Here is a 13,574-nt window from a genome sequence, read left to right as displayed (position 1 = left end):
AGTCCTATGCGGCTACGATCAGTTCTCCATAGAGACTGCGGGCCTCTTTGATTGGGTATCACACTACTTTCCTTTCCCATCAACTCCCCCATCCCCTTGAGATTAACGAGTGGAGATATTTGCGGAGGAAACACTCATATCGTTTATAAGTAAGTTGACATTGCAAGGCGTCTGAGTGACAACCCCCTACAGCTTCGTGGTCAATAACAAGCGAGCGAACCCCTTGAATCTAGCTTTGTGTCTTGAGTGCGTCGATAGTCCGGTGATGAGTTTGTGCAAATGTTGAACGATAGTGGTGGGAGGTATTCGGACATTAATTAATGTTGATCTGTCACAGGTGAAAACATGTTTCATCACTACGACTTCTGCATAGACAATCTGCACGTGGGTAAAGGTCCCCAAATTCAAGAAGAAGAGATGGATGCATCGCATTCAACTGTCTATGGTCATGTTCCACTCCATCATCTATTCAACTACCCACGATATGAGCCCACCTTGTTCTCATTTCCCATTACCTCCCCAGCTCAAAGCTCAAACTTCTCCCCAACCAACTCCTCACTCAACCCCCAAAGCCGTTCCGCATCCTCCTCATCAAGCGCCCGGGGCGCCACAAGCTCCGGGTCCTTGGTAAACTGACAATCACTCAAAAACACGCCGTCCTCCCCCTCCTTCTCCAGCTCCGGATCCAGCGCCGCCCTCAGCGTAGTCGCACAACCCTGCTGTACCGTCTTCAACTGCATCTCTCCCTTCATCACCCTCTGCGTAATCTCCTCCATCAACTCATCGTTCATGTACCGGAGCAAGGGGGTATAGATGCCGCCAGGGTGCAGGGCATACGACCTGATACCCGTCTTGGCGAGTAGCCGTTTGTTGAGCGCGACAGTGAAGAGCACGTTGGCCGTCTTAGCCTGCCCGTAGGCGTCCCAGGGTTTGTACTCCTCCGGACGCTTGGTGTAGCTGGGGTCGTCCCAGCGGATGCCGCCGAGGGTGTTTCCCAGGGAGGAGACGTTGATGATGCGGGTCTGGGGCTTGCCCGCACCGGCTGATGCTCTGAGCTTGGGTAAGATGTGCTTCGTCAGCACAAAGTGGCCGAGGTGGGCCGTGGCAAATTGCATCTCGAAACCGTCAACGGTGAGTTCGTAAGGGCAAGCCATGACGGCAGCGTTGTTGATGAGGACATCAATGTGGGTGATGGATGCGTCGTCGAGGATTTTGCGGGCTGCTTCACGTACGCTGTTCAGCGAGGTAAGGTCGGCAGCGATGAACTTGACGGCGATGGATGGGTTGACGGCGTGGATGGCGTCAATGGTGGGCTGGATCTTGCTGAGGGAGCGTCCGACGAGGATGAGCAGTGCTGGCTTGGCATGGGCAAGCGAGATGGCTGTCTCCGCGCCGAGGCCTCCCTCACTCGGGCCGGTGATAAGGACTAAATGTGAGGAACGTAGTGTTAGCGATGGAGCTCTAGGAAGAGCTAGCTGGGTTGAACCTACATGTACGTCCGGACACTTGGTCTCGGAGATGGCGTACCACCTCGAGGCCTTCCGTGTTAAAACCGAAGTTGATGCCCGACATTGTGCTGCACGGTTGATCTTGGTGATGGGTCGCTGGAAGGGAATTGGATTGTTGATGTCGAAGTTTGTCTGTCTATCGTAGTGAAGCCCGCTCCAACCATCCGGCAGAAGGAGCCATCTTATATCTCTGAACCATAGCCCGCAATTACAAATCGCCAAGGTTATTGTACAGGTCCACAACTTCAAATGTAGGCCAAAAGTGTGATAGTTGGTGCGGATGAGAGGCCGATGTGTGCGGACGAAAGGCCGATGTGTGCGGATCGGAGGCCGATCGATGCGGTGCCGCGGCCGCTCCCGGTCCGCTCGGGTATTGTAGTGTGCGGCACTCGATTATCCTGGGCTTAACTCCGCGAACATCCCGTCTCATACCCCTGGCCCCATCAGCATGAAGTGGGTCAGGTAGAAATGGCAGATTGAATTGGGTCTGTTTGAAGGTTGGTGTGCGGGTGGTGGTTTGGGTCATACATAATACGAGTCATCACAATGCGTTCAAGTTCCATTATCTTGTACACACTCAGGGGCGGACTGGGGGGTACGGTCTGAGGCTCTGAGCGTTGTGCATGAGTGGAACCATCCATATCTCCCGCGACCTGACGGGCCCGAGCTCAGCATGGTGGGGCACTTGGGGTCCGTGCTTGTGTGCGTTCCTGAACGACCTGGACCGTGGCATGGCGCAGCGTTGAGCTCACTTTCCATTCTTGACTTTTCTTTCGATCTTGACAGTCACGTTTGCCAAATTCCAGCCAAACATTTCCCTGAACCTTCAGGAACTCGCAACGGACATTGTACCAACGAAGTGTCAGATACTGCCTAGTAGTCAAGTGTCTCTGACTTGAACCTCCTTTCCGTCAGTTTTCCGTCCGTTATTTGCTGCGCTGGCAGGGGAACACACACCACGTCCCAAGACCTGTTGGGCAGGTGGCCAGTGCTACTTCAGGGCTTCCGACCTACTTGTACGTATGTACCTGCAGTGGTGGTGTTTCTGCTACTTATGTCTGATCTCGACAGCCCGTCCATTGCACTGTGCAGCTCCAAACTGAAGCAGCAGCATCGCTGAGATCGTTTCTTAAGCAACCCTTCCCCACATTTAACCTTCTTCATTTCATTACCTATCAAATCAACAGTGTTGATTTTCACGGTTCACGCGAAGGACATCTTTTACGTACCCATTCTCAGTTATTAGGACGCCGCCTGCGCCTATCATGGTCACCATGTCCGCTTCCAACGGCCAAGACGACGACAAGGATAAGAACCTCTACTTTGGCTTAACAATCGCACGCAGTGATGGCAAGGGATACGATAACCTCGACCACAATGCACTAGATCCCAAGGAGGACCAGGACGTTGCGCAGCTTGAACGTTGGGAAGTCATCATCGGTGGTCATTTGCAGCATCAACTCGGCCTCCCAATCGACAAGCAGTACAAGCTCGCCGTTCTACCCAAGGGGTACGAGCTGCGATGCGCCATCCGAAAGGACGGTGGTAGAGACTACTACCTATACGGTCACCCGGCTGGCCGCAAGGCTGTTTATCGGACTCCCGGTGACTTCGTCTTGCACGCCCTCTTCCTGCTCAGCAACCACGCTGGCTACAGTCAGTGTTCCTGCGATCTGTGCTGCAAGATGATCGAGTCTCAGAAGCTGAGGCAAACCGATCAACAACACGCACAGAAAATCCAACAGGTACTGGGGCAAAAGCAAAGGCAGCAGCAAATAGAGCAGCAGCAAAAACAGCAGGAGCAGCAGCAGAAAGAGCATGAGCAACAGCAACAGCAACAGCAGCAGCAGCAGCAGCAACAGCAACAGCAACAGCAACAGCAGCAACAACAACAACAACAAAATCAACAGATGCAACAGGCGCAACAGGCGCAACAAATCATGCAACAAACTCAACAGCAACAACACCAGCAACAGGGACAGCAGCAAGCTCAGGGCAACCCTCAGGCACAGGTATTTGCGGCCCCAGGGGTTACAAGTCTCACAAATGTCTTCCGCGCAGGCGAGTTGGTATGGTACAAGCATCAGGCTTGGAGGCTCGGCGTGATCCTATCGATTGCTCCCAAGAGGCAAACGCCAGGCCCTGCGCCAGACGCGGCCTTTAACTTCTTGGTGGCACCGTTGGGCCACCGGACGTTGGGACAACAAAGCTTCTATATCGACGCCAAGTCCATGCGCCCGTTCCTTACGTTTAGTGTCCCAGGTGTTGGCGAGAACTTTTCGAGTTTGGCGAACCGGACATACGACTCGATCGACTGGCCGACATTCTCGGTCCAATATTGTCAGAGTCTGGGCCTCACGGATCCCAGTCAGCTAGACATCGCCAGGCAGACCGTCGGACTCGAAGCGTCAAAGTTGGCGGCCAAGTACATCAATGATTGCTATTCCACATTCAACAAACTGAACAATTCGAACGTCAGTGGCGCCCAAGATACCCTCTTTCATGAAGGCGTCTATCTCGGGGCTGAGATGATCCGTGTTGGGGATCCTGTACGCGTCGTTGGAGGCCATGTTGGTAACGGCCAGAACAATGGTGGTACTGAGACGAACGCTGTCATGCTTGTATCGGAGATTGCTACGGATACCCACGGGATGAATATCCGGTTTAAGGGTAATCTTTTCCAGACCGTCCGGTCTACTCCGCCCATGCCACCCAACGTGGTCGCGCCGGAGTCCTTGGGTCCAGTCTTTATTGAAGAGGTCATGTCAAGAAACGAGATCGAAAAGTACAACAAGGCGCGCTGGGGGTGGGCGTTAGTTGAGCGGGACGCGGTGCGGACTGAGGTTGACACTCTAGGCCGGTTCTATGTGACGCATCGGTTGATGAACATTATTGACCCGGCGCGGTTCACAGCGTCGGTCCAGAAAGGGGTTGTGGAGGATGCGCACGCATACCTGAACAACCGAGCCCATAGCGGCAACGGTCGATTCAATGGAAAAGCGACGCGCGCTGACACGTTGGGGATGGCTGTGAATGCGATGTTCGCCGCACCGGAGGGCATGGACGAGGATTTCTAGGAAAGTTGACTTTTCAGCGACGTGGCTAGGATATCAGGCTATCCCACGATGTATTAAATAACGTTGCATGGGTTTGCATTTGAATGTGAAAGATGCTTGAACAGAGGACAACGAGCGGCGAGGCATATCAAGCATCAAGAATCATGCAAAAGAACTACGCGATCTAGTCAGTACGAAACGATTCTGAAATCGGTGGCAGAGGACGAAGGTCTGGAATGGTTTGCTGGGAGAGTACCTCCTCGTAACTCGATACAGATAATTGTTGTAATCAGGAAGGGATTTGGTTATGAAGAATGTGTGCAGGATGTTGCGCCCTGATTAGCATGGCTTGGTGTAATTACACTTTGCTCCTGTTGTTAGTATGCTGTTAGTAGGAACAAAAACATTCGAGCCCACTCGGCTTGTGCCCGCCACCCCGCTACAGCAAGAAATCACTGACAGCAACTAACAGAACTCTATTTCCCCGCCAAGACGTTACACGTTAGGGAACTGCAGGGAGGCAATCACTATTCTAGTGGTCTCGTGGACATGGCGGTTTCGAGTTCCCGTCTCGCTCCGACGTCACTCGCTCATACATACCAAGTGGAGGTTGACAAGCTGAACGTTGTATTGTTGCTCCTTTTCATTTTTTCGAGGTTTCGGTTTACCCATGATTAGCCTCTTGCCCTAGAGCTTTGGTTCTTGGCTTGGGTAAATCTTCTCATCTGCAAGAAGGATCGCGAGTCCAAAAAGCATTCCCCATATCACCACCACTTCAGTTCAACCATCCAAGCTGCGAAGCCGCTCCAATCACCACGTTGGCAGCCATATAATCAACAGTTGAGAAATACGTCAGCCAGTGCTATGACTCGCGCCACTTCCTGGCTATCGCTGCTATTGCCTTGGTCGATACCTCTGCTGAGGCCGGCAGTGGTAGAGGCATCAGAGCTCGAATGGGATATGGACCAGGTGCCAATCAAGGGCAAATTCGACGAGACTGCTTGTCCAGACTATGCATCCTATGCCACTTATCCCCAGTGAGTTCAGCATGCCCTGGGTAAGGCGCAGTCGCTAATTCATGTGGACAGCCGGCCCTATAGCGAAGGTCCTCTCTCCCTCCCCTTCCAGCGCCCTCATGTTAGGTGCCGGACCTTTCAGTCTGACGCCATCGAGAAGGTTATCAAGGATGTCACATCCCGCATGAAGAACCCTGACCTTGCACGTCTTTTCGAAAACACTTTTCCATCTACTACGGATACCACCGTCAAATTCCATACCAATGGCAAGGACGGTAAGGAAAAGAGGAAGACGACGACGGTGACTGACAGCCCTGTCGACGATGATCCATGGACTAGTACGTACGAGGACCCAGGCAAATGGGAAGGGCCGCAGTCGTTCATCATCACGGGCGACATTCTGGCCGAGTGGCTACGTGACAGCACCAACCAGCTGAAGCCGTATCAGAAGCTGGCTTCCAAGGATAAGGCCATCTTCGACCTCATCCTCGGCGCCATCAATACCCAAAGCGAGTACGTGATCGAGTCGCCCTATTGCAACGCCTTCCAGCCACCGCCCCATTCCGGGCTACCTGTCACCTTGAACGGCCAAGACGACAACGTCCACCCGGCCTTTGACCCTTCCTTTGTCTTTGAGTGCAAGTACGAGCTAGATTCGCTCGCGCACTTTCTCGCGCTGGCCAACGCCTTTTACGCCCACACCAAGAGCACCGCCTTCCTCAATGCGCGGTGGTACAAGGCGCTGGACTCGGTGTTTGACGTTCTCGAGGCGCAACGCAAGAGCACGTTTGACCCGGAGACGGGCTCGTACCGGCGCAACCAGTACACATTCCAGCGACGCACCGACACGGGCACCGAGACACTGAATCTTGGCGGAATCGGCAACCCGCTGAACAACGGAACGGGGCTGATCCGCTCGGCGTTCCGGCCCAGCGACGATGCCACCATCTTCGGCTTCTTCATCCCTGCCAATGCGCAGATGGCTACGGAGCTCAAGCGGACTGCGGCTTTGTTGAGGACGACAGGGAATAAGAAGGATGTGACACGGGCAGAGACAGCGGAAGCATGGAGCAAGACGATTACGGAGGGTATCTGGGAACACGGTGTGGTCCACCACCGCAAGTACGGCGACGTGTTTGCGTATGAGGTTGACGGCTACGGCAGCGCCTTGATGATGGACGATGCCAACTATCCTAGCTTACTGGCGCTGCCGCTGATGGGCTTTGTCTCGGTAGGCGATACGACATACCAGAACACGCGCAAGATGCTGCTGGAGAAGAACAGCAATCCGTACTACCTGGAGGGAAGAGAGTTTATGGGCATTGGAGGCCCACATATCGGCCTGCAGAATGCATGGCCTATGAGCCTTTTGGTGCAGGCGCAGACGTCAGATGATGACGATGAGATTATGAAGTGCTTGAACCTGGTTTTGAACACGAGCAAGCTTGGGTTAATTCATGAGAGCATTGATGTGAACTGGTCGCATTCTTATACGCGTAAGAACTCTTCAAGCCTAGGACAGGATGGTCGGGAGACATGATCAAAGCTGACATGATTTTTGCGACACTTAGGAAGCTGGTTCGCTTGGGCAAACGGAGTCTTTGCGGATACAATCTTGGCTATCGCGAAGCGCAAGCCGCATCTTATCTTTAAGGATGCGACACCTTATGAACCTTGACCACGAGAAGGATGGTGATACCCGATATTGCTGGATGTAATTTGTTTCGTAGTACTCATGAATTCTATCTGGATGAGAAGCCACTGCATTCAGCTCACTTCGATGCACTTTGTCCTACGCTATAGGACGACGTTCTTTTCAAGTTGATTAACTGAAGACCTGGTGATGTAACCATCATCAAATGTTCAAGGACAACAACATTCCTAAAAAAGAAAAAAAAAAAAAAAAAAAAAAAATTGAGGATGAGTGACAATGATAGACAAGAAAATTGCTAGTCAACTACGAAAAGAAAAATCACACGACGGAGCAAATGGGGAACAGTTGCACAAGCAGAAATGATGAAACGGCAAAGCATAAGAAGCAAAAAAAAGGTAAAAAAAAGTTGTTCCCCTCGACCGGAATCGAGCCGGTGACCTTTCGGTATACAATCTAGACAATTACAGCCGAACGTGATAGCCAACTACACCACAAGGGGTTTTTCAATGGTTGTTCTGTCCAGCCAGACTTTGAGCATATAATGTCCATTTTGACTGTATGAAGTTGACCCGCAGGTAGCCGAACAATTCCTTTTTTCCACTAGTCTTCCCCACGATGCCTCGACATCTTCTTCTACCATCTTCAACCAAGATGCATCGAAGTCGTCTTCTTCCTTTTAAAATGGACCTGTAATTCTCGCCTGTCATGAATTCGTGGCGATATTCCGGCCTTGGCCTTATCGTAGCGTCACATCGGCAATGACGGAGCTAGCTAGCAACGGAAGCCCACTCACTTATCAACCATCGTGTAGATAATAATGCGGTTTGGTACATTCAACCTTTGCAGATACCTACAGACTGATAACGCAGAAACACGAAGCAAACCGCCGTCGGGCTGTGTATAAAGGCTGAAAAATGCGGTGGGCAACATTGATCGCTGTTTGCCGGATGGCGGCGTTGGCCGGTATGGAAGGTGCGCCAAGGAGATACAGCCAGAACCCCGTTCGTTATCTCTTGGTGGTTGCAGCGGTGGGGAACAATCACTCAGTCAGTGATCGCCGTTGTCTCCTGGACCAAGTTCCCAACTTCCCGGACGTTGGCATGCCCGTGTTCCTGAGGATCGCCCGCCGCCTCCCCGCCTTTTTCGCATATGTGTGCATTGTGCCGTCATCGGACTCGGCCGACTCCACCATGAGACGCCGGCAACATCAGATAACTGATAGGAGGGGGGGCTTGCATCTCAAGTATAAAAGTAACAAATGACGGCCTGTCGCCGTTCTCTTGCAGTCTGAAGTTAGTTGATAGCATCAAGTGCATCTCAACTTCTTGGCACCATATACGACTGCAGGGAACAAGAGAATAACTCGACATACACACCATACCAAAACAATAATCTATCCAAAATGGCTTCCGACACTACCGTACCCGTCATCACCCCCCTTGCCCATCCCGAGGGCTCCAAGCTCGACTTTGGAGCTACGGTATCAGGAGTCGACATTGAGAACTTGACTGGTAAGGCTGCATCAACGTGAAACTCGTTACTCGTCGTCATGGCAGTTTGATATCTACCATTCACATGGGAGAATACCCGTAAAATCGGTAACCTCCTCGGTAAGGCCACCACTCAGCTTGAAGCCTGGCTTTGTTCCTTGTTTCAAACCCATCCATACTGACTTTTCATGAAAAAAACAGACCGCGATTTCGCCATCCTCCGCACCGCCGTCTTCACCCACCAAGTCCTCGTCATCAAGTCCCAATCCCACGTCAGCCCGCGCGCCCAGTACGAACTAACGCAACGCTTCGACCCTCTCGCCGCCCCCCTCTACGGCCACGGCAACACCGACTCGGGCTCGGTCGGCAGCAAATCCATCCTCCACCCCGACCTCAAGACCATCCCGCACCAGCCCCAAGTCCAAGTCATCGGCAACGGCTTCGTCCCCACCTACGAAGGGCTGTCCAACATCCAGCTCCGCCACCCTCACCACCGCACATTCCACTCCACCTCCATCCCCGCCTCCCACGACCTCACCCACACGCGTTTCTACCGGTGGCACATCGATGCCGCTCTCTACGGCGGCGTCGCCCGCGCCCCTCCCGTGGTAACCACGCTCTTAGCCGTCAAGGTCCCCAAAGGCCGCAGGCAGACGTGCGTCTACGACGACGGCACCGGCGATGAGCTGGATGTTCCCCTCGGCACCACCGCTTTCGTGTCCGGGTACAAGATGTACGACATCCTCTCGGAAGCGCAAAAAGCCTTTGCGCGCTCGACCCGCGTCGAGTATGCGCCGCATCCGTACGTGTGGATGTCGAGCGCCAAGTCACGCAGCACTGGCCTGGGCTTAGTGTCGGAGGGGAAGGAGATGCCGATGGAGGACCTGCCCGAGATTGAAGAGGACAAAATTCAGATCTTGCCCATGTGCTGGCGGAACCCCGTGACGGGGAAGCTGGCGCTGCAGGTACATCCTAGCGCGGTGAGGAGGCTACACCTTGGGGATGGGACGGTGGTGGAGGATTTGAAGGAAGTGAGGGAGATTGTTTATGGATTACAGAGGCCAGGGATTGCGCCGGGCTTGGTGTATGCGCATGACTGGGAGGAGGGCGATTTGGTCATCTTTCACAATAGGGGCACGTTGCATAGTGTTGTGGGAGCGTTTGAGGAGAGCGAGGTGAGGTTGTTTAGGCAGTGCAATATTGCTGGGAGTGAGTTCCCGATGGGGCCGGAGGAGTTGGAGGAGGAGGAGGAGAAGGAGAAGGAGGAGGAGAAAGAAGAGGAGCTGGTACATGCAGAACAGGAAGAAGGGGTCGTGGAGGTTACCAAGCAGGAAAGCCTTCCTGAACTGAGGATGGGGGCGGTAGAGGTTGGTGTTGCTGCTTGAAATGGGAGGAGTTGATGAATGATGACTTGATAAAGACCTTAACGATGTAGTCTGTTGTCTTTACTCTATGGGTTCCGATACGTCGCTCAGTAGCCTTTTGACTACAAATTTCCCTATACTCAAGTACTTAGTTCCGTTGTCCGCTCCTATGAATACAGAAATTCCTATCAACGAGCCAAACGGACTTACCCTGCAATATGCTGCAACCGGCGTTTTTGGGTTCAGATCTAAGCCAAGAAGAACACCTCCATTTCTGCATCGGGTATTCTCCAAGTTATTAAAGACCCATTTGCCCCTTATCCGGTTGCCCATTATTCTTTTGACAAGAATCCAAACCTCCCATTATCTCATGTCCACATAGAAAATAAATGGTAACTTCTCCCTCATCCGAGTCACCATCACACCGGTACCATCGTTATCTCCATCTACACCACAGCCTCCAACCTCAAGCCATCATAAACCGGGGGCATAGTTCTAGTCGGTAGATCATGGTCCCCTCTCGAATCAACATAATAAGAGCCGAAATTGGGCTTTGCCTCAACAAAGCTCAAACCAAAGCTAGGCTCCAACTTGACCTCAACTAACTCATTCCCCTCCGTCCCCGCCGCCGCCGCCGCCTGCGCAAACTCATAGTCATAACACATATCCCTCATTGGCGGCGGCTCCGAAATCGGCACCCACTCCTCAAACGTGCCCACCCCGCCCTCACGCTCCGGCTTCCACACATGAAAAATGACCCTTCTATACCCCGTCCTCAAGCCCGAGCCCGGGCTATCCTTTTGTTCCACGGTATGATCACCTGTAATCACACACTCCCTTAGTCTCATCCTGTCGGGGGGCATCGGTGTCGTCCCGGGCATCATCCTCCCCACCAACGAATTGGAATCTGGTGCTAGACGAGAATAAGTACGGGACATGGACTGCCCAAAACTCTTTGCCTGAGCCATGGCTAGCAAGAGTGTCTCCCGGTCAGCGCCGTGCTCGATTTCAATGAGTCGCCAGCCGATGCAAAAGGTTAGTGTTGAGTCCCAGAGTCCTTGGTGCAACGCTGATAGGGTGGTCATGTGCTCTAAAGCAGTCACGCGGGTCTCGAGGTGCCGGCAGCGCATGACAACGAAATAGAGCATAGGGAGGTAAGCCATTTCATAGACAAAACGGGGTTTCTGGGCGTTGGCGTTGGTCGGGGATGCGGGACCACTATCCTCTTCGGTGGCAGTAGTAGTTGCCCGAGGTGGTGACGGTCCTCGCGGTCGGCTCTTCTCGGCGACCAGATAGCGGCCGGCCATATCAACGATCTCGCGGAACAGGGGCACAAACCGGTCGTACACCATCTCGGTGCGGTCGAGCGCCGTGGCAATCCAGATCTTGGTGATATAGCTCTTCATGCGCATCTGGTAGAACAAGCCCGCCGCGTCCTCGGTGGGCGAGTGCACTGCGCTGAAAATGGTGAAGCGGACCAGCCAGTCATCAATCGATTTGGTCAGATTGGCCTGCTCGGTCAGGATGTGAGAGGGGACGGGCACGTGCCGCGAAGGCCCGATCCGGTAGAGGTCGGCGGAGCGGAGGAAGCGCATGGCTCGCGCGACAAGGAGGTCGAGACCAGAGCGTAGCTCGTCGAGCACCGTTAGGGCGCTGTCGGACGCCGAAATGGCGGCGGAGGAGGAGCCGTAGGTACCGTCTGACTCTGGCGCCTCGGACCCGTGCCGGAGAAGGTTGGGGAAGACGTCCACTGTGCTGCCATAGAAGAAGGGGAAGATGCTCAGACGGGCAAAGGGGTTTAGAAGCTGGTCCCGCGACAAGATGGAACTTGACGAGTTTACTTTGCTCTTGCCCCCGTTCAGCTGGTTAAGGATCTGGACGCCATGATGGCAGTGAGAGATGGCCGCCTCACGGTTGCCCTGAAGGATTTCTATACAGACGAACAAAATACAAACAAAGATGACCATGGCCTCATCGTCCGTCTTGGATATATCCTGGAGGGCGCGGTTATAGTGGCCGATGGCATATCGACCCTTTGGGAACTTGACGAGGGCTTGCCCCTTGACGCTGGGGTCGCCGATGAGCTCGCAGATGGAACTGATGGCAACGACGGCATGGCGGACGACGGGATTCTGGTAGCTAGCACGGCTGACCACGTGGGTCCAGAAGTCGTCGTCTAGGGAGCCGGAGAAGGTGGGCGCGAGCACGCACCGGTAGAACTCGAGGGCGCGGCCCTCCTGGGAGTTGTGACGATGCGTCATGGCCGGGATGATGGGCCGTTTGGCCAAGAGCTCCTGCCATGACTGCGAATGCAACGGAGCGGCTGGATAGCCATCACACCTGCGGCCTGTCTTGGTGCAGCGGAGGCAGCTCGGTTTGGTCTCGTCACATTTTACTTTGCGGATCCTGTCATGACGGAGCAAGTGCAAAGGGCAGCGTGCTCTTTGTTAGCCTATGGATCCTTCTCTGATTCTCTCATAGCGAGCAGCAGGTAAGTATATATATGAGAATGGACCGAGGTGAGACGCCGAGTATCTGTTGGGTGCCATCATGACGGTTGCGGTGCTCGGTAGGGCAAGGCTGGGATGTGGTGACTCAGTGGTAGTATGGTTTATGTGTTACATCATGCCAACAGCATATGGGGCAGGTCCGAGCGAAGCAGCCTCATCGTATGAAGTGGGTAGGGATGTGTAGATGATAAGCGCTTCAAGAGAACCGAAGGGACCGGAAGGGATGCAAGATAGAATAAACAAAGTTACGCACTTGCATGTATAGCAGCCCGTTCTGACCTTTTGCCTTCCTGCCCTGACCATGATTGCTGCTGAACGCCCCAAAAGTCCACAGGGCGAAAATCCCTGGAAGGTATACAGTGGTTGGATATGCGTCTACCGCACCCAGTTACCAGAATCCCAATCGAATTGACTGCCTAATAGCTCGCTCGCGTGCGGGAACAAAAAAAAAAAAAAAACAACAACAGCAGATTCGTGATAGGTCAAGTGGCGCGTTGTTATTAGAAACACGACGAAACGGATGTAGCAGAGAAGAGATGTGCGAAAGTCGTTACTAGGAAAAAAAAAAAAAAAAAAAAAAACAAAAAAAAAAAAAAAAAGAACGGCGAGAGGAGCGTCGGCACGACACCTGATCAGACGATGGCGGAGCCGGAAATCAGAGGATGCTATGTCGCCGGTTCAAGGAACAACCCACGGTAGAGATACGAATACACGTGTAGAAGCACAGCGAACCTTATCGACGCCGTACTTGCCTGCTAGGGCTAGGCCAGTATTCGTAGGCGACACCGACTCCCTGGCGTCGTTGACCGGATCAGCTTAGCACTGATGATCCATTTATTGCTTTCCAACTGGCTCAACGGCGTGGATTGAGTGACGGAAAGCACCAAAACAGTTCCGGTGGTGGTGATTGGAGGGAGAAGACGAGATGGGACAGGAAGGCCTTCAGCCCTATCGTACTCGCAGCGAACCGCCAATA

At 53.3% G+C, this 13,574-nt stretch overlaps 5 protein-coding genes and 1 non-coding gene across 6 annotated transcripts; 3 read left to right on the top strand and 3 right to left on the bottom strand.

Moving 5' to 3' along the window:
• Nucleotides 1-506: 506 nt before the first annotated feature.
• On the bottom strand, nucleotides 507-1,769 carry B0T23DRAFT_211140 (NAD(P)-binding protein). The gene is made up of 2 exons (XM_062833552.1): nucleotides 1,491-1,769; nucleotides 507-1,426 (listed from the first exon to the last, which is right to left on the bottom strand). The coding sequence occupies exons 1-2, from the start codon at nucleotides 1,570-1,572 to the stop codon at nucleotides 525-527; spliced, it is 984 nt and encodes a 327-aa protein (XP_062689774.1). The 5' UTR covers nucleotides 1,573-1,769; the 3' UTR covers nucleotides 507-524.
• Nucleotides 1,770-2,618: 849 nt separating this feature from the next.
• Nucleotides 2,619-4,978, top strand: B0T23DRAFT_211134 (transcription-silencing protein Clr2-domain-containing protein). The gene has a single exon (XM_062833551.1). The coding sequence runs from the start codon at nucleotides 2,774-2,776 to the stop codon at nucleotides 4,583-4,585; it is 1,812 nt and encodes a 603-aa protein (XP_062689773.1). The 5' UTR covers nucleotides 2,619-2,773; the 3' UTR covers nucleotides 4,586-4,978.
• Nucleotides 4,979-5,115: 137 nt separating this feature from the next.
• B0T23DRAFT_386345 (uncharacterized protein) lies at nucleotides 5,116-7,366 on the top strand. The gene is made up of 2 exons (XM_062837609.1): nucleotides 5,116-5,601; nucleotides 5,653-7,366. The coding sequence occupies exons 1-2, from the start codon at nucleotides 5,429-5,431 to the stop codon at nucleotides 7,118-7,120; spliced, it is 1,641 nt and encodes a 546-aa protein (XP_062689772.1). The 5' UTR covers nucleotides 5,116-5,428; the 3' UTR covers nucleotides 7,121-7,366.
• Nucleotides 7,367-7,644: 278 nt separating this feature from the next.
• Nucleotides 7,645-7,733, bottom strand: B0T23DRAFT_t296. Its single transcript has one exon. It is a non-coding gene; the product is annotated as a tRNA-Tyr (tRNA).
• Nucleotides 7,734-8,636: 903 nt separating this feature from the next.
• B0T23DRAFT_323807 (uncharacterized protein) lies at nucleotides 8,637-10,109 on the top strand (the record flags this gene model as incomplete). The annotated part of the gene is made up of 2 exons (XM_062835375.1): nucleotides 8,637-8,745; nucleotides 8,926-10,109. 2 exons carry the CDS (start codon nucleotides 8,637-8,639, stop codon nucleotides 10,107-10,109), a joined length of 1,293 nt encoding a protein of 430 aa, XP_062689771.1.
• A 425-nt stretch (nucleotides 10,110-10,534) lies between these two features.
• Nucleotides 10,535-12,901, bottom strand: B0T23DRAFT_406912 (uncharacterized protein; the record flags this gene model as incomplete). The annotated part of the gene is made up of 2 exons (XM_062839146.1): nucleotides 10,535-12,494; nucleotides 12,852-12,901. The coding sequence occupies 2 exons, from the start codon at nucleotides 12,899-12,901 to the stop codon at nucleotides 10,535-10,537; spliced, it is 2,010 nt and encodes a 669-aa protein (XP_062689770.1).
• Between the last annotated feature and the right edge of the window lie 673 nt (nucleotides 12,902-13,574).

The sequence above is a fragment of the Neurospora hispaniola genome, assembly GCF_033458365.1.
Source record: "Neurospora hispaniola strain FGSC 10403 chromosome Unknown B0T23scaffold_7, whole genome shotgun sequence".
NCBI lineage: Eukaryota > Fungi > Ascomycota > Sordariomycetes > Sordariales > Sordariaceae > Neurospora > Neurospora hispaniola.
The sequence above is the reverse complement of the archived record's forward strand: the minus strand, read 5'-3'. Positions and strand labels throughout refer to the sequence as shown.